Raw genomic sequence first — 25,963 nt, 5'->3', positions numbered from 1 at the left:
AATTTTACATTTCTTGGTGTCATAAATTTGTGATTACATGTATCTCCATACCTCGCAAACAACGAAAATTAGAGATTTCACATCGTAAAAGATGGAAAAAAAATGTAGAAGTTAATGTAAAATGTTTAATAAAACAAAAACAATTTTCTGTAAGGCATATACATAAATATAAGGCATTGTTCTGTTAACAACCAAGTATGAGTTTAAATTTACTTTCTATATCACAGTCAGATAAAAACTGATTTCACACATGATCTTATGCAAAAGGCAAAATTAATAATGAGCAAATAAAATCAACAGGCACAAAACTGTATAATTATGGAAATTAAATGCCATTAGTTTGAAACAAAAGACATTCTGAAGAGAATAAAATATCCCATCATGGTGGTAAAAAATCTGCAGTGAATTCTGAATCTTACACAAAATAGAAAATAAAACTTCTGCAATTCCTAGAATACAATGTCAAAAGTTTTTTTTTGTGACATCAAAATTGAAGGTGACCTCTGATAAAACTTCACCTTGAAGATGACCTTCACCCATTGACCTGGAGTTGCCCTGACACACTGGATGCTGGTGTATTCCTGGAATGCTGGGTAGATTGATAGCGCGAGGGACCGGTCGAGATGGAGAATTCATAGGGATCCAGTGTACCAGTCATCAGCCGTACTCGATCATCTGTAAATATAATAAAATTAAGACTGAACACATATATAGTATGCAAAGAGCAGTCAAATTCTTTCTTATCAATAGTACACAGTGGAGTTTGCTTATTGTAATAGTATATTTGCCACACAAATTATTATAATAGACAACCTATAATAATAGCCACTGTCAGTACATAGCATAACCTGTATAATACTATAGCTTTTGATCACTACTTTAATACAAAACAATGAGATATGGATTAGACAAAAACAAGCAACGAAAAAAAAAATCGTAAAATTTTCCAGATTTAAATACTAAATTATGAATTAGATGAGGGCCCCAAACATGAACTTTCTTTATAAATCACTAAAATTTTAGTGTTATGCAAGTGACAAAAAAATCTATCAATATTCTGGAAATATGATATTATACATGTATAAGGTCAATATTAAGCTGCGCCTTTCTTATACTAATCATCAGGATTAAAAAAGCATATCATTAATTAAAATTTAAACACCACACAATAGCAAGATATGGAATTTTATACATGAAAAGCCATCACCAAAAATTCATGCCAGTCCATTGAATTCTACACTCATAATAAACTGTTCACCATTGCCATAATAAGGTCTCTACTTACCCTTTGATTGTTTCATGACTAAAATGTTTTACATATATCAAACAATGCAGATTTTAAATTAAAGAATTCATAAACTTATAATTAAATCTACCGTAATTCTTTCAGGAAATATTTTATTTTTGGGGAGTTAGAATACATCTTCTTGCGTGGTTTTTTTTTTTTTTTTACCACAAATAGAATTATTTCTTGCATTTCTTTTCTTTTTTATTTTTAATTACCTAGTACAAGAATTTGACATTTGATCCTCAAGAAATAACCCATAAATCTCAATAGAAAAATGAAATAAAATTAAAATTTTTAAAATGTGTCTTACCAACTTGTTTCTCTGAATATGCACTTGTGGCTGTATCTTTCCAGTTATTTAGATATCTGAAATAAAATTAAGCATATTTTAAATATAATGGCTCTTGTTATATATAGAAAAGAATAATCTGATCTCTATATTCCCTATATAGAAAATGATCAGCATAATTGAAATAAGCTCTGATGAAAATATTGAAGGTCATTTAATTTTCACCATTGACCAGCAAGGAAAAATTTTATTTAAAACAAAATATTTCCTTTTGATTTAAAAACAAATATTTGCTGGTTGGGGGGGGGGGGGCAACATTAATTATATTAGCTCCCCAGGAAAAAATAATGCCCTCCACTAGGCACTGAGCAATATTTCATCTCTTAGGGGCTAGCATAATTTATGTTGCCACCAATTCATTTTAATAATTGTATATTAATGGTCATCAATTATTTTCATTAGCCCCCCCCCAATTTTTGGGGTTAGTATTAATCTTTTTCTCCACATACACCATAATGATCACTTACTCATCAAAGTTAAGACTGGTGGTCCAGTCTAAGAGTTCGTCCACCTCCCAGTCCTCCAGGGCGTCGGGGCCCATCTTCTCCACGGTGGCTACCATCCCCGCCGCTGCCCCCTCAATCAGGTTCACAGTCTCGGGGTCATCTGACTTGGCCTTCAACATCCCCTCCTGGTACCTAAAGCAGGGTTACACAATGTACAGATAAGAAATACCAGTAAATATCTATTCCCAATATCTATTAAATATCAGTAGAAAAAGAAGATACTTAACTGTACACTAGAGGTTAATATATATATATTTTTTGGTTATCTTGTAATAAAACAATAGATCCATGAGCCACAAACTTGAGTTCACTTTCACCCTTTTTGGTATTAAGATCTTTTCCCTCTTTTTTTTTTATATGAATAAAAATTTGATTTTATATTGTGGCCCGACCTAAAGCAATATTTTTAAAAAAGTTTTTTCTCGAAAATTCCCCATTGTAGAACTTTTTTGTCTTCTATTGTGGCCCCTATCTTAACCCCAAAAGCCATGAAATGATAATATTTGAATCTGCTCTTCCTGAGAATGCTTACATTTGACCAAAAATGGTCCTGCTTTTCTCAAAAAGAAGTTTTAAAAACCTGATCCTACCCTTGAAGGTCATGATTTAAATGAATTTGAATCTACACTGTATCAGAGATTTTAGTTAAGATTTTGTTTTAATATCTTTTAGTTTGTTTGTTCTTGTGAAAAATATTTCTAAATGACCTTGACCATATTTTCAATACATGTATTGAGGGTGTAGCCTTCATTTGAATAAACTTGAATTCCCTTCATCCTGATGCTCAGTGATGGAAAGTTTTGTTAAATTTCACCAAGTGGCTCTGACATTTTACATACATTTTCTGCATCCATTCAATCTTCCTCTTCTTTTTTCTTTTCTCAACATCTTGCTTTCTTTGAAGCTGAAAATATGCAATTAATTTTCTATACATGTATCACATGTAATATCATATTGCATTAAACTCATATTTTTTTCCTAAATTACATCAAGCAGTATTCAGTATTTATCTCAATGAAAATCTTTTCTAAATGAAAAGGTTGTTAAACATACTGCATTTATTATAGCGGAAAATTCAATAAAGTCAAAAACTTTCAGTACAAGAATCATTTCATAAATTTGTCTGTTAAGCATGTACATGTACTGTTTTAGGTTGTACAATGTCATATTGTGACTGTCATGTGATACGTGTTGTACCTTATCAAGTGACTGTCATGTGATTCGTGTTGTACCTTATCAAGTGACTGTCATGTGATATGTGTTGCACCTTATCATGTGATTGTCATGTGATATGTGTTGCACCTTATCATGTCACTCTCATGTCATATTTGTTGTACCATATCATGTCATGTAATATGTATTGTACCTTATCATGTGACTGTCATGTGATATGTGTTGCACCTCATCATGTGATTGTCATGTGATATTTGTTGTACCTTATCATGTGAGTACTGGTATTTTTTGTTGCTGGTTTCCCAGGTGATGGGGTCAGTCAGGTGTTGAACAAGACGATCTGACACCAGTCTCCAGCCATTATTCTCTATCCTTTTATACCAGTTAGTCTTATCTACAGAAGAAAATGTCGAGGGACATGAACAATCAGCAGCAATGAAATTTGCATTATAATAAAAGCCTAATTCATAACAAACATTGTGCAGGGTACATGTATTTTGATTGAACAAATTTTACATTAACATGTATGGTATCTTTCTTGTTACAGAAAGAAAATTATAAAAGTTCTGCAACAACTAACAGTTTTATAAGCTTTTTATCTTCTAACTTGACTAAATAACAAATGCTAAGTTACAATCATTTATTTTATCCCTAAATTCATTTTGTATAAATACCTTCACTGTGAGTTAATGGATTTAACAAAGAGAATATTCGAAAAAGACACTTTCTGTAATCATCATATAAATGATTTCTTTTTCATAATTACAAGAACTTATAACTTTTCAAGATATTAATTGTGTATTTTCAAAAGAATTGCCATGGATAAACAAAACAAGAGGCCCATGGGCCACATCACTCACCTGAGCACTGTGGCTAGGAAAAAGTAGAAATTGGTTTATTATTGAAAAGTTTAAATCCAAAAGTAGTCCCATGACCAATCATGGCTTTGCTATTCTTGAGAAGAAATTTTTAAAAATTTTCCTATATATTTCTATGCAAAAAATTTGGTTGGCCAATTTGGCCCCGCCCTTCCCCTGGGGGTCATGATTTGAACAAACTTGAATCTACACTACCCGAAGATGCTTCCATATAAATATGATCAATTATAGCTTTGCTTTTCTTGAGAAGAAGATTTTTAAAGAATTTTCCTATATAGTTCTATGTAAAACTTTGGTTGGCCATTTTGCCCCCCCCCCTTTCCCCCCGGGGGTAATTATTTCAACAAACTTGAATCTACACTATCTGAGGATGCTTCCATATAAATATGATCAATTATGACTTTACTATTCTTGAGAAGAAGATTTTTAAAGAATTTTCCTATATATTTCTATGTAAAACTTTGGTCGGCCATTATGGCCCCGCCCTACCCCCAGGGTCATGATTTGAACAAACTTGAATCTACACTACCTGAGGATGCTTCCATATAAATATGATCAATTATGGCTCTGCAATTTTTGAGAAAAAGATTTTTAAAAAAATTCCTATATATTTCTATGTAAAACTTTGGCTGGCCATTTTGGCCCCGCCCCTATCCCCGGGGTCATGATTTGAAGAAATTTGAATCTACACTACCTGAGGATGCTTCCATATAAATATGGTCAATTATGGCTTTGTTATTTTTGAGAAGAAGATTTTTAAAGAATTCTCCTATATACCGGTATTTCTATGTAAAACTTTGGTCGGCCGTTGTGGTCCTGCCCTACCGCCGGGGGTCGTGATTTGAACAAACTTGAATCTACACTACCTTAGGATGCTTCCATATAAGTTTCAGCTTTCCTGGCACAGTGATTCTTGAGAAGAAGATTTTTAAAGAATTTTCCTATATCTTTCTATGTAAAACTTTGGTCGGCCATTGTGGCCACACCCTATCCCCGGGATCATGATTTGAACAAACTTGAATCTACACTACCTGAAGATGCTTCCATATTAGTTTCAGCTTTTCTGGCACAGTGGTTCTTGAGAAGAAGATTTTTAAAGAATTTTCCTATATCTTTCTATGTAAAACTTTATTCGGCCATTGTGGCCCCGCCCAACCCCCGGGGGTCATGATTTGAACAAACTTGAATCTACACTACCTGAGGATGCTTCCATGTAAGTTTCATCTTTCCTGGCAGAGTGGTTCTTGAGAAGAAGATTTTTAAAGAATTTTCCTATATATTTCTATGTAAAACTTTGGTCAACCATTGTGGCCCCGCCCTACCCCCGGGGGTCATGATTTGAACAAAACATGCCACCAAATTTTTATTAATTCCCAATTATCTCCCCTTGAATGAGGGCGCGGCCCTTCATTTGAACAAACTTGAATCCCCTTCACCCAAGGATGCTTTGTGGCAAGTTTGGTTGAAATTGGTCCAGCGGTTCTTGAGAAGAAGTCGAAAATGTGAAAAGTTTACAGACAGACAGACAGATGGACGGACAGACGGACTACAGACAAAATGTGATCAGAAAAGCTCACTTGAGCCTTCAGCTCAGGTGAGCTAAAAAGGTTTACAACACATACCATCCTGAACTCCTTGTATTCTGATATTACTGTGTTTATCTTTTGCCATTGCTAGTTTAACAGAGGGCTGGGTGTAATCCTTAGGACTGTTAGCACACATATCTTGGACTGGCCTATGGGTGAAGATCTTGTAGTATATGTTGGGAGGAAATCTATCCTGAAATATTAGAAGAATGGTACATGTACTGTAAATATACTTATTTTAATTATTTCACAACCTTTCTCATTGCTTCTTGTCTGTTAATTCTTGAATATTATTATACATGCACATCATTAAAACTTCTAGGTTACATTAAAACATTAATATGCTAAAAACAAAATAAAGACAACATATTGCTAACTTTGGAGTGTGTCAGCTTATGTACTTATATAGTATACATGAATTAAACCTTTAAATACAGTTCTCCTTTAGTATTAGTTAATGACCAGTCTTCTTAAATATCTCTTGAAATTATTATCTATGGACTGGTATTACTATTTTTTGTATCTCTTGTTAATGTATTACATGTACTAGTATTGTGAAGAGAATTTCTGTGAGAGAAATAAACTACAACTCACTCCTGCCAGTCTGAACTTAACATGGACCCCTGAGGCTGCATCCAGGAGTTTGGCCTCGTTAGGATTAATACACCTCAGCATCAAGGCAGGGTTTCCTCGGGTCTTAAAATTAATTAGATCTCTGTAATACCTATACACTTGTATATCCTGCAAACAAAAAATAAACTTTGAGTAGTAAAACATCCAATGATTCCAATCACACAATGACAATGTTAAAATTACTTTGAATTTTTTCCAGGACTGCTATTGCTAGTATAAGGTTCAGAAACTACCAGTGCATACTCATATTAAAAAAAAGAAAGAAAGAAAGAAAGATTTTTATAAGAACTGTGAGATGAGAACTCCTTAGAAATACATTTTAAGATAGTTAACATAAAAACAAGTAGCGATATACCCAGGAAAAATAAGACAAAGATCCACATTTAATTAAAGCAATACACAAACGTTTTTTAAGGACACTCTGATCATGAGATATAACGACTCACTATATGTCTCCTCCAGGCTCTTTGTATAATCCCTGCTGCTTGTCTCTCTGTGAGACGAGATCTGGTTTTTGGCACAAAGGGGGTGGGTTGGGCAGCAGTGGGGGGTGGGGGCTGGACTAGAGCGGGGGTCTCCAGTGACTGTTGGCTCTCCCTCAGGGCCTCCATATACCGCTCAGCAAACTCCTCATAGCTACGGATAGTGATCATAAATCGGTCAGCATGTTGTCAGACATCTTAACTTAAATTTCTATATTTTTAAAAAGCACTGTTTCTAATAGGTCATAATGTTAATGTGCTTCTAATGTATTTGCAGAAAGACACATACCATTACATCTGTTACATGTATTTGACTGAAATATGATAAAATTAAAAAAAAAAGAAAGAAGTTACCAGAATGTAAAAATATGTGTGATGTATCTAAAAATGATGAACTTACGTTAAAGGGTCTTGATCCTTGTTATCATAGGTGATGAGATATTCCTCATAAATAATTCTTATTTCATCTTGCTCTGATGGTGGATTAAACTCCACAACCTTCAAGTTAAAATGTGATTAGAATAAAAGAAATGAGTTGTATTCTCTTCAACTTGGTATAGATTTATATCTATTTATTTATATATGTACGCATACATTTTTAATTTTAACTGCTGTTTTTTTTTCCTGACCTGTTCATCAGCCACCTGTCGGATCCTCGCCTCATCATCCTGACTTTTACTGTATACAGCTGTCTTGCTCACTTTGGGATTCAAGGTGCCATATACATTACATCTAAAAAAAAAAAAGTTGGGTTTGTCACGCTATGTACTTGATATTAAATGACTCACACGAGTTTTTTTTTTCCAAATAAATTTTTGCACCACTCAGACTTGTAAGTAAGTACTTATTTCATCAGATTTACAAGGATCACCAATATATTGCTAATATTTGCCTGCTTCTGAGTCTTCAAATTTTCCTGAAAACTGTCAGATATTTTCAGTGACAGTGTTCGAGATTTCATTCGTCAGTCTTTAATTCATTTTGATAAACATGCAGGCCTTCATCTCTAGGCCATCTTTTTGGTCTGTCTTTCTGACAATACTGATGATTAATGCAAATGGGATCATCAATTTTGTCTAAAAATCAAATAGATGAAACCATTTTATACTAGATATTGGAGTTTATTAGATTCCATTTCCATACATCACCTTGTTGAGTATCCTCTGTACACCCTCTGGATTTCTATTGCTGCAGAAACTCTGGCTTCATCTGATTCTTTATTCTCTTTAATTAATGTCTGTAAAATATGAACAGAAATTTATATAGGTTTACTTTTTAAATTTTTTTCAGATAAGGGGACGACCATTTGATCCTGAGGGGGGGGGGCCTGGCAAATTTTTTTGAGACGGATTATTTATTTTCATGCCTGTCGAGGACAGATTATTTATTTTCAAGATTATCAAGGACAGATTATTTATTTTCTTCTATTTCTTACCGTTCCTTCATCAATTGATTCTAGAAAAGACTAATCATTTATATACCATATTCAGATACAGGATTTGGGGAGGGGACAGGTGTAACTTTGTTTAGGCAAGAGGTCTGGGGCCGCCGTAAGGGTCCCAGTGGATCCTGGGCGAAGCCCTGGTGGAGGCCAAGGAAGTACACCCCATCCCCCCCCCCCCCCCCCCCACCCTGAAGCTCTTGGGGTTTCGTGTATTTTAAGAGTAAAACCAGGCACTATTTTAGTGGTATTGGTTATTATGAACCAAAGTATGACATAATTAATACTGGTCATACCGTACTTTTGCATGAAGTAAGTTCAGGGAGCAAAGCAACCTGAAGCTCTTGGGTTTTTCAATATGTATAAGAGTAAAACTTTTGTAGGAATTGGTTAGATGTGTACCAAAGTATGACATTATTAAGTCATATCACACTTTGAAGGAAAAGGGCCTAGGGGGCGAAGCCCCGTGAAGCTCTTGGGTTTTTGTGTATTTTAAGAGTAAAACTAGGCACAAAAATATTGGTATTGTCCCAAAGTATAGCATTATTATTATTATTCTTATCATACTTTGAAATTTTAAGGGAGGGCCTGGGGCTGTACACATGTACGTCCCCCTTAAATCCACCAGTGTATATTTTGTATTAATTTATCTGGAAAGTATAATTATTCGACAAGAAAATTAATCTTTTGTGGTATATAAGAATTAGTTTGTATTTAAAGTTATTTATCACACCTACTAAGTGCACATTGTCATGTTGATAAACTGACTTAAGTATCCAGTCTGGTAATCTGATTTTAAATAATATTTGGATCTAAAATGGCGAGCGAAGCGAGCCAAAAAAATTTTTGAATTGAAGACTTTTGAGATTAAATTACACGTAAATAAACAAGGTATTTTTACAATATTTAATTATCAGAAGTCAAGGTCAGATTATTTATTTTCTCTGTAGTGGAGGACAGATTATTTATTTTCAACATTTTCAGGGACAGATTATTTATTTCCAAAATCTGCCAGGGCCCCCCCCCCCTCAGAATCAAATGGTCGTCCCCTAATATTTAATGTAGATGTTTGAACAGTATAATACATATGTTATGTCTCTCACTCTCTGTTTGATTAACACATATTTTGTTTTGAAGATACAGGTAGATCAACATTATTTAAGATAGTGATAAGCACGATGAACAGTCATTTTAAAATAAATTTGTTAAATTCTGAAGAAGAAAAAAAAATTAAGAAAAAAAATACCTGTCTGAGACTTTTGCTTGCTTTTGCCAATTTTTTGTCCTTTATATCTGAAGAAAAAATACACTAGTGTATTTAATTGTTCAAGCAGTCTTATGCTGAGATATTAGAATATACATAAAATACAATAATATATTACAGTTATTGTACATTATTCTTACAGATCCAATAAACAGAAGAACCGAGAAAATTCGAACAAAATGTAATTGGGATTTTGTGACTTTTGATTGGAATTTACCTCCGGTAAGGTCATTAGTAAATGCAATTTCGTCTGCTTCACGTTGACTTATCATATTTGACAAAAATTTCAGGTAATTTTATTTGTTTCACATATTTTGATCTCGTTGTTAATTTCAACAACGTTGATGTCTGACTGAGTTACGCACATGCGCAATGTTTTTTTTGAAAGCGGTGGCAGTTCATTTCGTTTCCTACTTAGAGAGGTGTGTAATCAGTTCGACTCCATACTCATTTGCACCCGTTAAGCAGTTTAAGAGTGAGGAAATATCTTTTCCATATTTTTGATTGGATTTACCAGAGTCCAATGAAAGATTGACATATTCTTTGAACTGCATAATTTTGTATTCCCCAGAAAAGGTATAATTTGGGAGAGGATATCACGAATTTCTCCATTCGAATCATAAAAAAAATATCTCGATTCAATTGAACAACCCCAGGGCTTGTTGGACATTTCTCCACAAGTTATGTTATACATTATATTTACTACATTTATTTGTCATGCACGCCATATCAAAATTGAGAAAAGCACAAAATGTGTAAAGTGAGGTACATCGTCGCAAATCACGGCCAGCCGAATGTACGATCTAGCTCCCCCATCCTGTAGAGAGAGCTCCGAACCATGACACAAATATTTGTTTTTTTTTCTCCATTTTTTCATAATCAAACATGAAAAAAAACAAAACAAAGCAAAATGTTTTAAGCGAGGTATTTTTATGGAAAGGTTTTCCCCAATTTTTTACAGGGGGTGGGTGGATACTGTATGTAAACATCCTCGTATGTAAAGTGTGTTATATTATTTGTTGGAACATTATTATATATGCTAACACTTCTACAGTACGCACCTTGATACGTTCAATATTTCAATATCATGAATGATTGTATATACTTAAAATTGTCTTATGTAAAACACTGTATTGCCATTAAATTTTTTTAACTAGTTGCAATAATGTAGCCCCCCTCTCTTTCTTTCTCCTGAAGCCTCTTCAGAAAACATCTTATTCAAAAAAAAAAAAAAAATCGTAGATGACTACATTATTGCAGCTAGTTTTTCTTGTTTCAGATATCTTTCTCAAATCACAGTCTTACCTAATTAACATGATAAATTAACTTCTCAGAACAAGTGGGCAGTAAAACTTTGGCCGAACAGCTCTAAAGCGGCAAATCCCAGCAGGTGGCTGCCCAGTGAAATCCTTCTTATCTAATTTTCTTGTTACTTGCTCCGCGAGGTCATAGCAATTGCCATGTGCTTTTGGACATTCTGCCATTCAGCACGGTCATACTAGCACTTTCCAGTTTCCATGTACATGCGTTTTGTCTCTCAGTTTGCGGATATCCTAAAGAGAATTTGATTGGAATTTTATCTCAGGTAGGTTAAAACATTTCCTATTTTGCTTTAATTGTTGTATGTAATATTTTAGGGCTGCACTTAGTCAAAAAATATGCATTTTATACAGTTAATGAGCATTTACTGATAGCATGCGTACTAGTTATTATAAAATCTTATTTCATCATATTTCATTCACAATTCTTTATGCAATTTTCCTTACAGTTAATTCACTAAATTTATATAAGAGAGAGAGAGAGAGAGAGAGAGAGAGAGAGAGAGAGAGAGAGAGAGAGAGAGAGAGAGAGAGAGAGAGAGAGAGAGAGAGAGAGAGAGAGGGAGAGAGAGAGAGGTTGCAAACAGAGGAAAGGATTATATAAAGATTAATATATTGACTCTTCTAAGCATGCAATATTGTACCCAAAATTTTCCTTCAAAACAGCGGGATCCCCACTGTTATATTTACTCTCAAAGACAACACTTAAACTGGGGCATTGGCAAAGAGAGATAACTAATGAAAATTCTCTAATTTATGAATTGAGTCCCTTCATTGTTGTAAGTGAAATACCACGTGGATGGATTTTAAAGTCTTAGAACTGATTATACCTGCATCCAGAACATACACACCATTATTTTGATCTTATTCACAATTCTTTATGCAAGTCGGGATACTGTGTGGATGATGTTTGCATGAAATATATATGGAATTTGGAAATAACGAACAGTATTCAAGCTCAAAAGTCCATAAAACGATACGAAGAGCAGAGTAAACACCATCGTCTCAAGCCACGGTCCGCAATCTGCAAATATAGCTCTAGAATGGGAGAGGATCGTACATTTTGACCAAGGTTTGCGACGATGAGTAAACATTGACCTCCAAAATATCAGAGGTGGAATCAGGTGCCATGGAGGCGTGAACTCCCCCTGCCGACCGGTCACACCCGTCATGTGCTCCTTGTCATGTTTGGGAACAACGGAAAAAATCGTTGACAATTCAGCCTGAGTGTCTTTATAATGGCTTAACCGTCAGCATGAAAAACCTCAGTCGAACAGCACTTGAATAATGATAAATTGTATATGCTGACAAGGTCATTGTATCAACCATAAAACTAAAAAAAAAAGATGCCTTTAAAAATGTTAAACCAGACTGTTGATATTCTTGTTTCAGCAACTTGTTTGTCAACAATTTTCCTCGTTTTAGAAATTGTTAATATAATAGGAGAATTTGTGTGGAAAAGGCATGCTTAAGTTTTAAATAGCTCACATGAGCTGAAAGCTCTTGAAAGTGAGCCGATTTTCCTTCATCCTGTGAATGTTAATTATTTAAAATATTTCTACAGTGAATTTTAGAAGGATGCCATCAAAGTAGCTCTTTGTGATATACACTCACCCAAAATAATGTTTACTTAAAGTTTTAAAATTTTGAACCTTTTGAAATTTTGAATTTATATATAAATAAAAAATAGTTATGAATGTTGCACTGCTTAACATTGACGTGGAAGAGTAAAGTAAAATGGACCCTCCTGTTCATGTTACACGCAAATGTGCAGTCATTTTCTTTTTTAAAAAGTTCATTGTAATTGACAGTTTGGTGATTGTCCAAATAAAATGAATTAAAATACTCAGTCATATTTGTGATTATTTTATTTAGCAACAGTAAAGAGATAAATTTCATTATTTTGAGTCTCAACTCTGATATATCAAATCCTCGGATATCTCTGCATTTTCTGAGTTCCCCTTGGATATGTCGAGAAAACGAATTTTATGTAATATTTACAGCTTTAATTAAGAAATCTTCATTCGCCACAGCTTTTTGTAAATACATCTTCGCTAGTCAAGCAGGGTTTCAGATGTGCTACTCTCCCTCACATATTCACAAGCCAGGGGCCCTGATTTCAACGGCATTGTGTTGACTCGGCATTACAAGGATGCTTTCCTTGTACATACGCTCAGTGTGAAACCCTTGGCTTGCGAAGATGATGCAAATAAAGGCGAGGATCTAGATATTTTTCAAAGGGGGGATTGAAGGATTTTTCAAAGGGGGAGTCAAGGGAAAAGAGTTATGACGTACGTTTTACACATACATGTACATGTAGTTAAATAACTCAATAGGATACCGGATGGAGTATGGTTTTTAAAAGTGTGAGGTTGATCAACTTGGGAAAAAGTATTTGTATGAATTGCTTGAAAGTTTTTGAAAAAGAAAAAGGAAAACATATCTCGAAAATCCTAATTTGTAAAGGGGGAGGGTAATTTTGTATTCACAACCGAATTTCTTTATATATTACAACATTAGCCTTTTAGTCTTTCACTAAACATTTTCTATAGTAAAAACACAACAAAAATTTGGGATTTTCTTCTTTCTCTTTCTTTCTTTCTTTTTTTTGCAGATCCAAGGGAGGTGTTGTAACCCCCTCTGGATCCGCCACTGAAATATGAGTTACTTGTGTACTGGAATACCCGTTTATAAGCCTTGCTGAATCAATAGAAAACACAATATGAAAGTAAGTCAGAAATAATTCGATTCAATGAACTGCTTCAATCAAAAAGTAGTTCATAAGGTTCTTTCCAGAAATTATTTTTTCTTTAAAATGATTATAATTATTTATTCTCTATATCATACATGTATAGGGCCCATATATAGTTTAGACATCGTACACTGTCTTTTTTCGCGCCGATTTGACGTTGACGTTATCGAACCAATCAGACTGTGTTCGGAATATGACGCTATACTGCAGTAAATAAACCGCGATTTCTTTCAGAGCGGGCTATTTAACTATGTCTGGACGTAGTAAAGGAGGAAAAGGTCTTGGAAAAGGGGGAGCTAAGCGTCACAGAAAAGTTCTGAGAGATAATATCCAGGGTATTACCAAACCCGCCATCCGTCGTCTTGCACGCAGAGGTGGAGTCAAACGTATCTCTGGACTCATCTACGAAGAAACCCGTGGTGTCCTGAAAGTTTACCTTGAGAATGTCATTCGTGATGCTGTCACCTACACAGAGCACGCCAAGAGGAAGACTGTCACAGCCATGGACGTTGTCTATGCCCTTAAGAGACAAGGACGTACCCTCTACGGATTCGGTGGTTAGATACCCCTACCACAGTACCATTAAGTGCTTAGAAGCGCATTTTTAATGATTACTAAAAATGTCCAAAATATCCTTTGAAAAGATTGTACATTTTTGTAGATGTTAAAAAAAATCTGTCATCGCTTAAATTTTGAATATTTTATTTCAAGTTGTTTGTATGGGGTAATCCAAAATAGCAAACATTGAAACGTAACATGCTTCAAACTAATAGCAGTTTCTTTGACAATTCAAAATTTTGATTGCTTATTTCATAGGCATCGGAACCGGGGGAGGGGGATTAGCCTCCCTTCTTTTTTTTCCAAGAGATAGCGAAAAAAAGAAGGGAGGCTAATCCCCCTCCCCCGGTTCCGTATAAGCAATCAAAATTTTGAATTGTCATGCTATTGAACATTGCGGCCTAGGTTTAGCCCCCCCCCCCCAACCTGCCACAGACATGTTATGCATAGGTTAAAAATGTGGAAAGTGGTATTTTTGAAAAAAAATGGTACTGAAAGAAGTTTTTTTGTAGGTCTAAAAAATTCTTACTTTTAGCCCCCCCTTTCAATTTGCTTCCAACGCCAATGATTTTTGAAATAGTTCACCTGAGCTGAAAGCTTCAGACCTGTTTACTCTTACGATTTCGCCGTATTTTGTACGGTTTTTTAGTCCAAAATACCGTTTACGTCTCACGTTTTGCTATTATGAAAATACGGAAATAAGAAATAGACTTATTTAGAATTGAGAAGTTAGTTTTCGTTATGATCTGTCTCAGTTTCATACTTTTTTAATTGTTAAAAAAATTCGAATTCTGAGTTATGTCGGTTTGCTAAAACGCCGTATTATAAAATGATCAAGATCACGTTATTTAACCATGTTTTAGTAATCAAAAAAGCCGTAGTTCTCCATTCATATATGTAAAATTGATGGAAAGTGAAATCTTACAGACTAATGCCAAATCTCACGGATAAATCTAATAAAAAATACTGAGAGACAACGATATGGGTAAACAGGTCTGAAGCTTAATCAATTGTTGTACAGCCTGAATCCGTCATTCTGTCCATTCACAGGAGTCTGAAGTTTAAATCGTCAAAAAAAAAAAAAAAGAAAAAAATTCCGGAAAAAATTTTTCCTACCCTGAACTAAAAAAAAGTTTTTTTAGTTAAGGGTAGGAAAAAAATTTTCCGGATTTTTTTTTTTTTTTTTTTTTTTTTTTTTTTTTTTACGATTAAAACTTCAGACTCCTGTGGTCCATTAGTCAAATGACGTTCCAATGCGTCTCTGATTATTACTTCAAGAATCACTAAAGAGTTCCCTATTGATTTTAAAGTTAAAGTTATCTCTTTACAACTTACTGAACTGTTATGCTAAAAATATGACGTTACCTTTTCCCCGCAAGCACTTTACAGCGCGGCACAAATTTCTCTAAAGTTTAGTGTAAATAATTTTATGACCTAATATTTAATAAGAAAATAACTCTTCTTATTTTATGAGATTTTAGTAAGTATAAAATAGAAGGAAATTGGCATTAAATTGAAGATTAAATGCACTTTAAAGTGAGTGAAAAATGTGTGATTGCGGAGAAACGGCATATGCGTGATGTTAGAAATAGGATGGTACTAGTATATGTGTTGAAATGCGTGACAGCAGGGAAGGGGGTTAATAATTTGCAAATATTATTTTCCAAATGATAACTAATTTTCTTTGAGGTTTCTGGAATAAAAATTCACATCATAAAGTTTCTTGTGATTTTGAGATAAAAAAAGTATAGAATATGCATGCATCATCAAAAGCTTGAATATGTTGCTGTGACCATATTCCACCCTTCACAATAATTGGCCATAGCCATAAATTTGCCATTTTCCATGTTTGTATAAAAAGTATTTCTGTATATATTTTATATCATTTTAGGTGCAAGGGATACAAGTACTCAAAAACACCTGAGACTGGGAACAATGCCACTGTAACATATTACCCTGTTGACGGGGGAAGGACAGCACATCTAGCTCTCTGAGAGTGAGAGAAAATCTAAGAGATTGGATAAAAAAGTACAGAGTACAGAAAGAGGCGGTTGAGGATTTGATCAATATTCTGCAAAGCCTTGAAAACTTAACATCTTACCATGAGAGAGAGAGTTGAACTAAGAATTTTCATTTTATCAATGAAGCAGTTATTGTTTTCAGATTTGATTGCATAATGAAAATTAAATGGCACCTAGTGCTACAACCATTTGCATACATGTTTACGATTTAATTACTTTTAACTTCAAAACCTTGTAGATAAGGAACTGAATATTCAGATAATCAACTGAAATATGTTACGTTATACTTTATCAATGGAATGAGGAAGTCCTTGTTGAAAGATTTTATAACCGTAAGGCCCATCAATCAAAACGCTCACCTGAGTAACTTCACCATTCCCTTGAAATACTTATTTTGGTCACATCCTACCCAGAGAGGTTATGATTTGAACAATTTAGAATATACCTTAACACAGAATTGTTCCACATAATTTCCATCTTTTGTTGCCCTTCAGTTCTTGAATAGAGGATTTTACAAGATTTTTTCCTTTATATTTCATTGCAATTTTTTTTATTCCTTATTGTACAATGTGGCCCCACCCAACTCACATGGGGGTGGGGTTCGATTTGAACAATCTACAACAGCCCAGGAAGCTTCCACAAAGTTTCAGCTTTTTTGGCCCAGAGATTCTTGAGAACAAGGTTTTCAAAGATTTTTCCTATACATGTATATTTCAATGATCAACTTCAATTTCTTATTGTGGCTCCATTCTATTTCTACCAGGGTAAAGCCAGAGGCTATTTTTCAAACAACTTACAATCTACACTAGCCCAGGAACCTTCAATGTAAGTTTCAACTTTTCTGGTGCAGTGTTTCTTCAGAAAAAGATTTTTCTTTTAATTATTTCAATGTTAGAGACAGACGCGCTGATACCTACCTATTGCCTAAGCTCTTCTGGTCTCTGTCTAGTAGAGCTAAAGATAAAGAACCATGTTCCATATTAGAAGTGGCAGATTAAGAAGTGTTCAAGTGCTACAGTTATATAGCTGCAGAACTGTAGCTCTCTGCTTGAGAAAATTTAGACAGATACAGATCAAGGATGCTTTGTAAAAACCTTTGATTTAAGTGACCAATTTTTTGTTGCTTATTTCGGGTATTATTTCTAATGTTTTAAATTTTTTAGTTTTATAAATGATATCCGATAATTAACCATACATTTATCTCCTATTCCTATATGTTTATTTACCTTTCAATGGTACAAAAAGGACCAGATGTAAAAATGGGGATCTTTTAAACCAACACTCCAAATCCATAGAGTACTGTTTTTAGACCATAGAAAGGTAAATAAAGTATCGATAATTCGGGTAAAATATATGATTAATTATTGGATACATTCTAAGAGCATAAAAAAGCATAATTTAAGAGACTAAAAGAAATAATATCTGAAAGGAGCGACAAAAAATTGGCGGCATAAAGTGAAGGTTTTTTACAATGCATGAAACTAGAGCTCTCTGCTTTATCTGTTTGAATTTTCTCAAGCAGAGAACTATAGTTCTGCAGATAACAATTATAATGATCTATTTAAACAATCCCCCTCCCCCCAAATCAATTGTATTCAACATAGTGTTAAATTCTAATAATGTATCAGAAACCCATGTATAAGATAATTGTATATAACCAAAATGTTATGTGCATGATGTTAAGGGGGGGGGGTCTGTGAAATAAGCTAAAATTTAAAACTAACTTATATATAGCACAAAAAAATTGTTTGAAATAGGACATGTATGTATTTTTGAATTTTTTGTTGTGACTAAACGTCACATTCATACATCAGAATCATATACAGTTTTATGTAAACTGTAAAATCAATGACTACGAATATACATTGTACTTGAAAAAGACAAAAAAAGAGATCAGATAAATGTTGCATTAATGCCTGACAAGTCTTTTGTAAAACTACTCAAAAGCATAAAATAAAAATAAAAATGATGGGACATACATGTACAGTGTATATCAAAAAATATTTAAAAAGTCCCAACAACAGTCAAATGGATTTCAAAATGGCTGAATCACTTGCGTAAAATTCAAATGTCTTGCATTTTCTCAAATACTTCACATCTGGTATTCAAAATCTATTATGCTATTTTCTTTCTCCCTCGTAGATTCTTTTGCTCCCTCACAGGAGTGACTTCCCTTGAAAGACTATCCATCATTGTTAACTGAGTTATTTCCCTTGACACACTACTCTGTCTCTTTCTCTCTATCAGTTACCATCTTTATACTTGGCTTCTATTACTGATTCTTTTTCTCAGCAGCAGAAAATCCAGCCCCTGCGTTGGGGTGAACAATATGGGTGTGTCCTTGACAGGTGGGCGGGGCTTGTTCTCGTTCAGAGGCTTGAGCACGTTGAGCGGCCTCTTCGTCCTCTCGGGCCTTCATCTGGAGATGGATGATGAGTCGACACATGAGGAGGAGGAAGAAGACGACGGATAAACTCATCTTATCCAGACCCTCATCCAGGGCATAGTGGGAGTAGATATCCAGGCTGGCTATCAGAATCATCAGAACATTGGCCGCCTCTTTTAGGGGACCTAGAAGTATTGTGTGAATATAATAAACTTAATACTACCGTAAAAAGCAAAACATACCAGGAAATACTCTTGATATATATTGCTCATAATTCTATCCACACATGACATACTTTTCACAGATTGTTGACATTTTTGGTGTTGTTTGAAAAGGCAACAAAGTTTTATATATTACAGTCACCCAGTATTTAATTATCATTTGGAAATAACACTTATTATGTCAGATAAACAGAGTTGCATCCTCATGGTCTGCAAATAAATGCTCTAAATTTCAGTTCTGTGTATTGCTTGTGAATGATAGCATCAGATGTCAGTTATTACAAATTCAGTTTACCTGGTATAAAAGCTAAAATAGCACCACACACCACCTCGGATCCACCAATCACTTTCCTGTACATGTGTGAGTTGGGCTTCCACTTTGTCCATGTTACCAGAGGAAAAACTTTGGAATTTCTTATGTACATTTTCCTCTGCAATGGAAAACAGTACTACATAAGTACTTAAAAACAGAGTTTTAAAAATATCCTCTTTTACTCATGAATACTTGCTATCATTTGAGAAATATTTTCTGACCTAATGAAAAATAATACCAGTACTCTTTTTACGGGATCAAATCTCTCATTATGTATCATTGAGGAATGGGAAATGCTATTATTCAGAGAGATGAACTTAGAAATTTGTGTAATGAAACCACCTCATTAAGACACTTTTAAGTAGCCCTCAATATTCCTGCAGAAGGTAAAAAAAATTTTTTTTAATGAAGTATATATTTTTTTGTATTTAATAAAACCTATGTAAGGAAGTCTTTATATACACTGTAGCCTAGTATGTTGAACTAGCTGCTGAACTGTAGGTTGTTGATCTAAAAAAAATGGGATAGACGACCAGAGAGCTACAGTTTCACCCACTGAAAAAAAGTGTACATTTATTGCACACAAAACAGTCTACTGTTTCTCGACTTCTCCCAGTATTTCAAAATATCACTAACCATGTCTTCGTAATGTATTCTTTTACTTCATCCACAACAAAACGGTATGTTACAGTACATGTCATACCATCATCTCAAGCCACAGTCTGGAGCCACGGTGGAGTCCACAAATAGGTCTCTCCTACTACTCCTACCTTTGACTGCTTGCGCTTGATAACAAAGTATGTGTCATAATTCATGTCTCTGAGATGTGACATAATGTTCATGTAATGAAATTTTTTTGTCTAATGTAATTGAAATCAACAATTAATTGCTCAATACTGAAAAGTAAACAGGTCCAGTCCAAAGACTTTTTCTACCTATGCAGCTTTTAATAGCTACGTAGGTATTTAAACCTACCCAAAGTAGCTAGTTTTACTTACGGGTACTTTTTGTATTATCTACATTTTGTGGCCAAAAGACTGAACAGCGCAACGTGGTAAATACCATATATTTTGATACAGTCACACTAATGATGAATACGACAAAATTTTGACCAAAAAACGATTACTTCCTGAATCGGCAATTTAACATTAGTTTCTATGCAAAATTGATAATATACGAATTAATCATTTTTTGGCCAAATTTTTGTCATATCCATCACTGGTGTGACTGTATCAAGAAATTCAGAGCTCACCATGTTGCGCAGTTCCTCCGTTTGGCCACAAAATGCAAGTAAAGCAGAAAGTAGGTGAAAATAGCTACTTTTGGTAGGTTTAAATACCTACGTAGCTTTTAACAGCTACGTAGGTAGAAATAATCTTTGGACTGGACCTGGTAACCTAAACTGAACAGTAAACAAGAAGTCCGATTTATCAATGTTTTCAAATAAAACAAAGTTACCAACCATTTCTTTGTGTAATTCTTTGTTGACAGAGGGGGTAAGCTTTAATGTGCCTATAAAGATGAAGAAGATTCCAAGAGTCATCGATATTATCTTCAAAACGTATGATGCCATTGTTTATTCCAGGTTCTCAACTATTGGGCACTTGCACTCCGATCCCGATTTAAATATTTCATGCTTCAACTTTTCTTTTTAATTTTATGGTGTAAAAATATTATAGCAGGTTTTTGATTTTCTTTTATACATGTAATACCAATACAACAGCAATTCTAGTATGAAAATATTGATCATACAGCATAAAACCTAATATTTATTGTGTACCTTGAAATTTTAATCGGGGTCGGGAATCACAATTAAAGCAGTCGCAGAATCAAAAGAAGATTCGTTGAAGAAATCAAAAGTAAGAAACTCAAGGAAAAATGCGCTATTTTAAAAACAGACTGGCTGATTTTGTTCTAGAGAAGCCGGTTTCAGTAGATAAATCGAAATGGCATGACAATGCTATTGCAATTGTGAAGACAATCTTAGAAAGAATGCCTCCTGACCCCAGTACTTGTTCTGGGGGATTGTATGTCGGTAACTCGGGGGTGGGTTACATGCTGTATTACCTAGCCACACAAGAATCCTTTCAGAGTGAAAGACAAGATTACCTAGAGCAGGCTTTAATGTATGCTAAAGTGAACATGGACTATATTGGGAGGGGAGGAATGAGGAGCGATCCCCCATCCTCTTTCATTCTGGGTCAGGCAGGTGTGCTAGTGCTCTGTAGTTTGTTGTACAAGACCATAGGGGATGAAAAGAGTTCTGATCGATATATTGCTCAATATGCACAACTTGCTGAGCACTGTAAGAAGATTGATTTCTTTGGAAGGAATGGTTCAGATGAGTTGTTTGTTGGACGGGCAGGGTACTTGTGTGGTGTTTTGGCACTCCGACAGAAAACAGGTAAACAGGTTAGTACTAAGTCATGTTCAAGTCAAGTACACAGGTTAGAGCCATGTTATATCGAAGTCAAATATACATGTTAATTATAAGATTTCCAAGTCAAGTAAACGGGTAAAAGAAGTTCATAGGTTACTACTAAGTCATGTTCAAATCAAGTTTGAAGTCATGTTCAAATCAAGTTAACAGGTAAGATTAAGTACTAAGTCATCCTCAACTTCAAGTCAGGTTTTTAGAAGTTAACGATAAGTCATATTCAGCTTCAAGTCAAGTTAAGAGGTAATTACTAAGTCATGTTCTACTTCTGTAACAGAATGTGTTATTGGAATCTATTTCTTTATATTTCAAAGATGATGTCCTTTTTATTGGATCTAGTTTTTTTTTTAATATAACTGAAGCTTATGTATATAGAGAAACAAATGAGAGATATATGACATGATGAGATGCTAGACACCTTCCATTATCAATGTATGTTAAAACTCTTGATATTCCAACTTTATGTTATAAAAGGTAAAAATAATCCAACGTCATCATGGTCTGAATGTTTACAATTTTTCAGGTCATAGGAGATGATGTTTTAACTGGTCTTTGGAGGACAATGGTTGCTTCTGGAAGGAAGGGGGCAGAAAAACAACATTCTAGTCCTAAATCAGCCCTGATGTATTCATATTATAACACAGAATATTTAGGTAAAAACCACAGGAATCTGAAATTTTTATCGTAAAAGAAAAAATCTAGAATTTTTTTTCCCACCCTTAACCTTTTTAGTAAGGCAAACTTCAAGGTCAAGGCCACAGGGTAAAAAATCATAGTATATTTAGAAAGGCCTTGTCACTGCTAATATACATAATTAAATATGTACTATGAGAGCCAACTTTGATCTTTTCTCTTAAAATTTTTAAGAGTGGGTCCTCTTCAAAATTAGTATTTTATTTTTAGCAAGAAGTAAATTTAGCAATTTTAAAATGCTCACTAAAGAAGCTATTAGAAATGAAACGGAATAAATTTTTAGCGATCTCAGCACCATTGTTAATAATGCCAAATTTAAATACTCGCTAAAAATTCTGCTTATACGGTATCACTTACTGATATCTTCAATAACGTGGGTGCTTCAAAGAGATTTTGAAATCGCTACTATAGTTATTTCTAATCCTATTAATTCCTCCTAATCCTACTCCTATTATCCCTACTTTGAACTCCTAATATTAAGTATTTATCCTGGATATCTCAAATCCTTTTATATCTTTAAGTTTTTCTCAATCCGTTTGGATTGAGATAACAAGGTTTGACTGTTCATGTGTTTACTTGGATTTCTCTGAAAAGGGTAAAACAATTTTCGAACTAAACAAGATCATTTTTCTGCATGGTTTAACTACATGTATATACAAATTTTATGCAGAAATTTGTCCATATTTAAAGTACATTTAGTTCACTATAAAAAAAATAATGGTATAATAAATCTTAATAAGCTGATTTCCACAAACAGGAGCTGCCCATGGTTTGTCATCCATTCTACAAATGCTCCTAAGCTTCCCAGAGATTTTGAAATCCGATCCAGCAGCTGAGCAGGATATCCGTAAATCTGTGGATTTTATGTTAGGTCTGGAGCAGCACGGTAACTACCCTCCTGCCATGGATGAAGTGGGACCTCATCACAGACGTCCTGAGGACCAGGAACTCGTACACTGGTGTCACGGGGCTCCAGGTACCTCCAGAATCACCTCTGTAATCAGAACATGTATGATAATAGGGAAATGGATTTCTTTTAATGTGTTTTCAGCTTGCCTTATTGCCACTCAACAATAAGAATATATTGAAGTTCATTGAGATCATCATAAGAAAACAGATTTTAATCACTAGGAGACAAGTTCTTCCCCAAAGTCCTGCTTCCTCAATATGTCCTTTTCCTTCATAAAAAGCACTTACATTTCACTCATCCTTCTTGAAAAAAATTGACTTACAAATGTAATTTTCAATGGAAGTCTTATAAATATATACAGTTAATTCTCGATAAACCGCCACCTTTTGTAATTTAGAAATCATGGCGGTATAACGAATTTGGCAATGAATTGAATTTTCCATCTTTTAGGAAATAAGACGTAGAGTTATCGTTCTTAGAAATACCATTTAGCGATTCTATTCTTATTATCACATGTACATGTATATATAAACATATTTCTAAATTTGAAAATACTTCAAGTAATTTTTTTTATGTACAATATCGCTGAAACAAAATATTAAGTTATGAAATTAAGACAAGTACATGTGTATGCATGTAAATCTGCACGTCTAATATTGAAAAAAAAAATGCTGGGTCGATCGTCGTGATGTATTGCCTATAGTACATAAAATAAGTTCTCGAATAAGTTCGTTGTTAATGAAATCATTGTAAATGAAACGTTCACAGTTTCTGACTTATAATTATTTTTAAAGCAAACTTTGCATTGTTTTTAAAAGCAGAGATCATCAAAATAATATCGTTATCGGCGTACTTTACAACGACCGCTTTCGTGGCAAAGCCTTGACTAAATGATCTTATTAAACAGAAAACAAAATTATTCTAACAATTCATGTTAAAATTATTGTTTACTTAATTGCATGTACCTTGACTGGCTTTGCATGCTTTAATTACAACAAGGATAGCGTCAACCAATTAGCCGCGCTTTACTGACCACAAGCTCCTGTGGCGGTATTATCGAGATAATTGACACTTAAAACTGAACGTTTGTTGTGAAAACAGGGTGGCGGATGGCGGTATGCGAATTTGGCGTTATAAAGAGAATTTTATATAGCAGGAAAAACGTTCTTGGGAAATCATGGCGGTATCGCGAAAATGGCGATGAATCGAATGGCGATAATTCGAGAATTGACTGTATATATATATATACAGAAGAATAAAACCTAGTTCACAAATTCTACAGATAAACATGTTTACTTCTGTTTTAGGTGTCGTTTACCTCTTTGCCCGAGCTTTCAAAGTGTGGGGAGACCAGAGGTACCTGGATGCCTGTCTACGTTGTGGAGAGGTCACCTGGACAAAAGGCCTGCTGAAGAAAGGCCCGGGAATTTGTCATGGGGTAGCGGGTAGTGGCTACGTATTTCTCCTCCTGTATCGTTTGACCGGTGACTTTAAACATCTTCATCGAGCTCAGCAGTTCGCTGAATTTCTGTTTACTGAAGAGTTCCAGCGCGGAGCCAGGGTACCAGACACTCCGTTTAGTTTGTATGAAGGATACGCTGGGACTGTATGTTTCCTGGCAGACCTGATACAACCTGATAAAGCTGAATTCCCTTTCTTCAATGTCATCTTTTGAAAATTTTTATAGATTACTATTTCTTTATCCTTGTCTGAAGATGAGCATGTGAATGACATCATATCCTGAGTTGTTTGTAGGGATCAAGACAATGCTTCAGACTCTATACATCAGAAAGTTTTATATCACAGTTGAAATGCAGTATCTTGAACATGGATATTTTGAATACCATGCTTATATCAAAATGATTTGGAAATCCTGACAACTTATTTTACAAAGTATTTCACCCACGATATCTCTAATCCTCAGATATAATGTAAAATGTATACCTAAAAAGTTTTTCATTGCTTTCCATGGAATCTCGTTTCACAATTTACACAATATAGACAAGTCTTGTAGCAAGACTAATTCATACAATATAATGCAGCTGTGGAAAATTTAGTGCAAATTATTGTGATTATTTATGCTATTTTACAGTGTTTTGTTATAACTTTTTATAGAATTAAATGTCAGAAACTTTTTTTGTTTATAACTGCATGTTTTTAAGTCATATGCATGAAGGCACATTTTGTCATGAATCTGGCCACAGCTGGCTAGCACATACATATTAGTGTCACCAGCATACTTATATACTGGTAAGCAATAAGTATGCCCTTAATCCCTGTAACAGTACATCTGTGAATTTTTGTTGGCATGCTTCTTCAGTCTTATAAAGGAAAGTTGATAATAAACCAACATGGATAGACAGACAGACAAAGTGTGATCAGAAAAGCTCACTTGAGCTCTCACCTCAGGTGAGCTGAAAACTGGAATGGGCCTGGGGCCATAAAATGTATACGAGCTCCCTTTTGAGCTCATATCATGATTCCATTTCTCTATGTGATTAACAAGTTCAAAATTCAAAATCAGCTGATAAACTGCATATACAAAGGTATACTTTCCTGGCAATTCAAAGGTCAAATATCACAGGTCAATGCCATTGCAGTCAAGTGGTGCATGGCTTGTATTTCCAAAGATGCAAATTAAAATGCCTTATTAATGTGACATGATCATGACTCAAGTCAAAATTTAGTCACTGAAGACTGAATTATAAATTTCATTGGTCCACATCTCTCTATACACATTAAAATGAGACTAT

General features: G+C 34.4%; 4 protein-coding genes across 6 annotated transcripts; 2 read left to right on the top strand and 2 right to left on the bottom strand.

Moving 5' to 3' along the window:
- Positions 1 to 135: 135 nt before the first annotated feature.
- On the bottom strand, positions 136 to 9,964 carry LOC134270624 (protein MFI-like). Of its 2 annotated transcripts, XM_062752864.1 has the most exons (14): positions 9,818 to 9,964; positions 9,583 to 9,629; positions 8,044 to 8,132; positions 7,525 to 7,627; positions 7,296 to 7,393; positions 6,860 to 7,049; positions 6,375 to 6,521; positions 5,817 to 5,973; positions 3,580 to 3,710; positions 2,983 to 3,047; positions 2,105 to 2,275; positions 1,599 to 1,654; positions 1,286 to 1,303; positions 136 to 675 (listed from the first exon to the last, which is right to left on the bottom strand). In XM_062752864.1, exons 1-14 carry the CDS (start codon positions 9,870 to 9,872, stop codon positions 533 to 535), a joined length of 1,470 nt encoding a protein of 489 aa, XP_062608848.1. In that variant the 5' UTR covers positions 9,873 to 9,964; the 3' UTR covers positions 136 to 532. The 2 variants fall into 2 exon arrangements, with proteins under 2 accessions (XP_062608848.1, XP_062608849.1); XM_062752865.1 differs by lacking the exon at positions 1,286 to 1,303.
- Positions 9,965 to 13,921: 3,957 nt separating this feature from the next.
- Positions 13,922 to 14,233, top strand: LOC134270593 (histone H4-like). The gene has a single exon (XM_062752821.1). The coding sequence runs from the start codon at positions 13,922 to 13,924 to the stop codon at positions 14,231 to 14,233; it is 312 nt and encodes a 103-aa protein (XP_062608805.1).
- Positions 14,234 to 17,935: 3,702 nt separating this feature from the next.
- LOC134270623 (novel acetylcholine receptor chaperone-like) lies at positions 17,936 to 20,796 on the bottom strand. The gene is made up of 3 exons (XM_062752863.1): positions 20,633 to 20,796; positions 19,153 to 19,288; positions 17,936 to 18,821 (listed from the first exon to the last, which is right to left on the bottom strand). The coding sequence occupies exons 1-3, from the start codon at positions 20,741 to 20,743 to the stop codon at positions 18,523 to 18,525; spliced, it is 546 nt and encodes a 181-aa protein (XP_062608847.1). The 5' UTR covers positions 20,744 to 20,796; the 3' UTR covers positions 17,936 to 18,522.
- Positions 20,797 to 20,951: 155 nt separating this feature from the next.
- Positions 20,952 to 25,345, top strand: LOC134270622 (lanC-like protein 3). Of its 2 annotated transcripts, XM_062752861.1 has the most exons (4): positions 20,952 to 21,582; positions 22,131 to 22,260; positions 23,058 to 23,276; positions 24,518 to 25,345. In XM_062752861.1, exons 1-4 carry the CDS (start codon positions 21,049 to 21,051, stop codon positions 24,883 to 24,885), a joined length of 1,251 nt encoding a protein of 416 aa, XP_062608845.1. In that variant the 5' UTR covers positions 20,952 to 21,048; the 3' UTR covers positions 24,886 to 25,345. The 2 variants fall into 2 exon arrangements, with proteins under 2 accessions (XP_062608845.1, XP_062608846.1); XM_062752862.1 differs by lacking the exon at positions 22,131 to 22,260 and having other exon boundaries at positions 20,952 to 21,574.
- Positions 25,346 to 25,963: the final 618 nt, after the last annotated feature.

The sequence above is a fragment of the Saccostrea cucullata genome, unplaced genomic scaffold, assembly GCF_032062105.1.
Source record: "Saccostrea cucullata isolate Sc308-1 unplaced genomic scaffold, CSIRO_AGI_Scuc_v1 ctg171, whole genome shotgun sequence".
Lineage (NCBI taxonomy): Eukaryota > Metazoa > Mollusca > Bivalvia > Ostreida > Ostreidae > Saccostrea > Saccostrea cuccullata.
The sequence above is the reverse complement of the archived record's forward strand: the minus strand, read 5'-3'. Positions and strand labels throughout refer to the sequence as shown.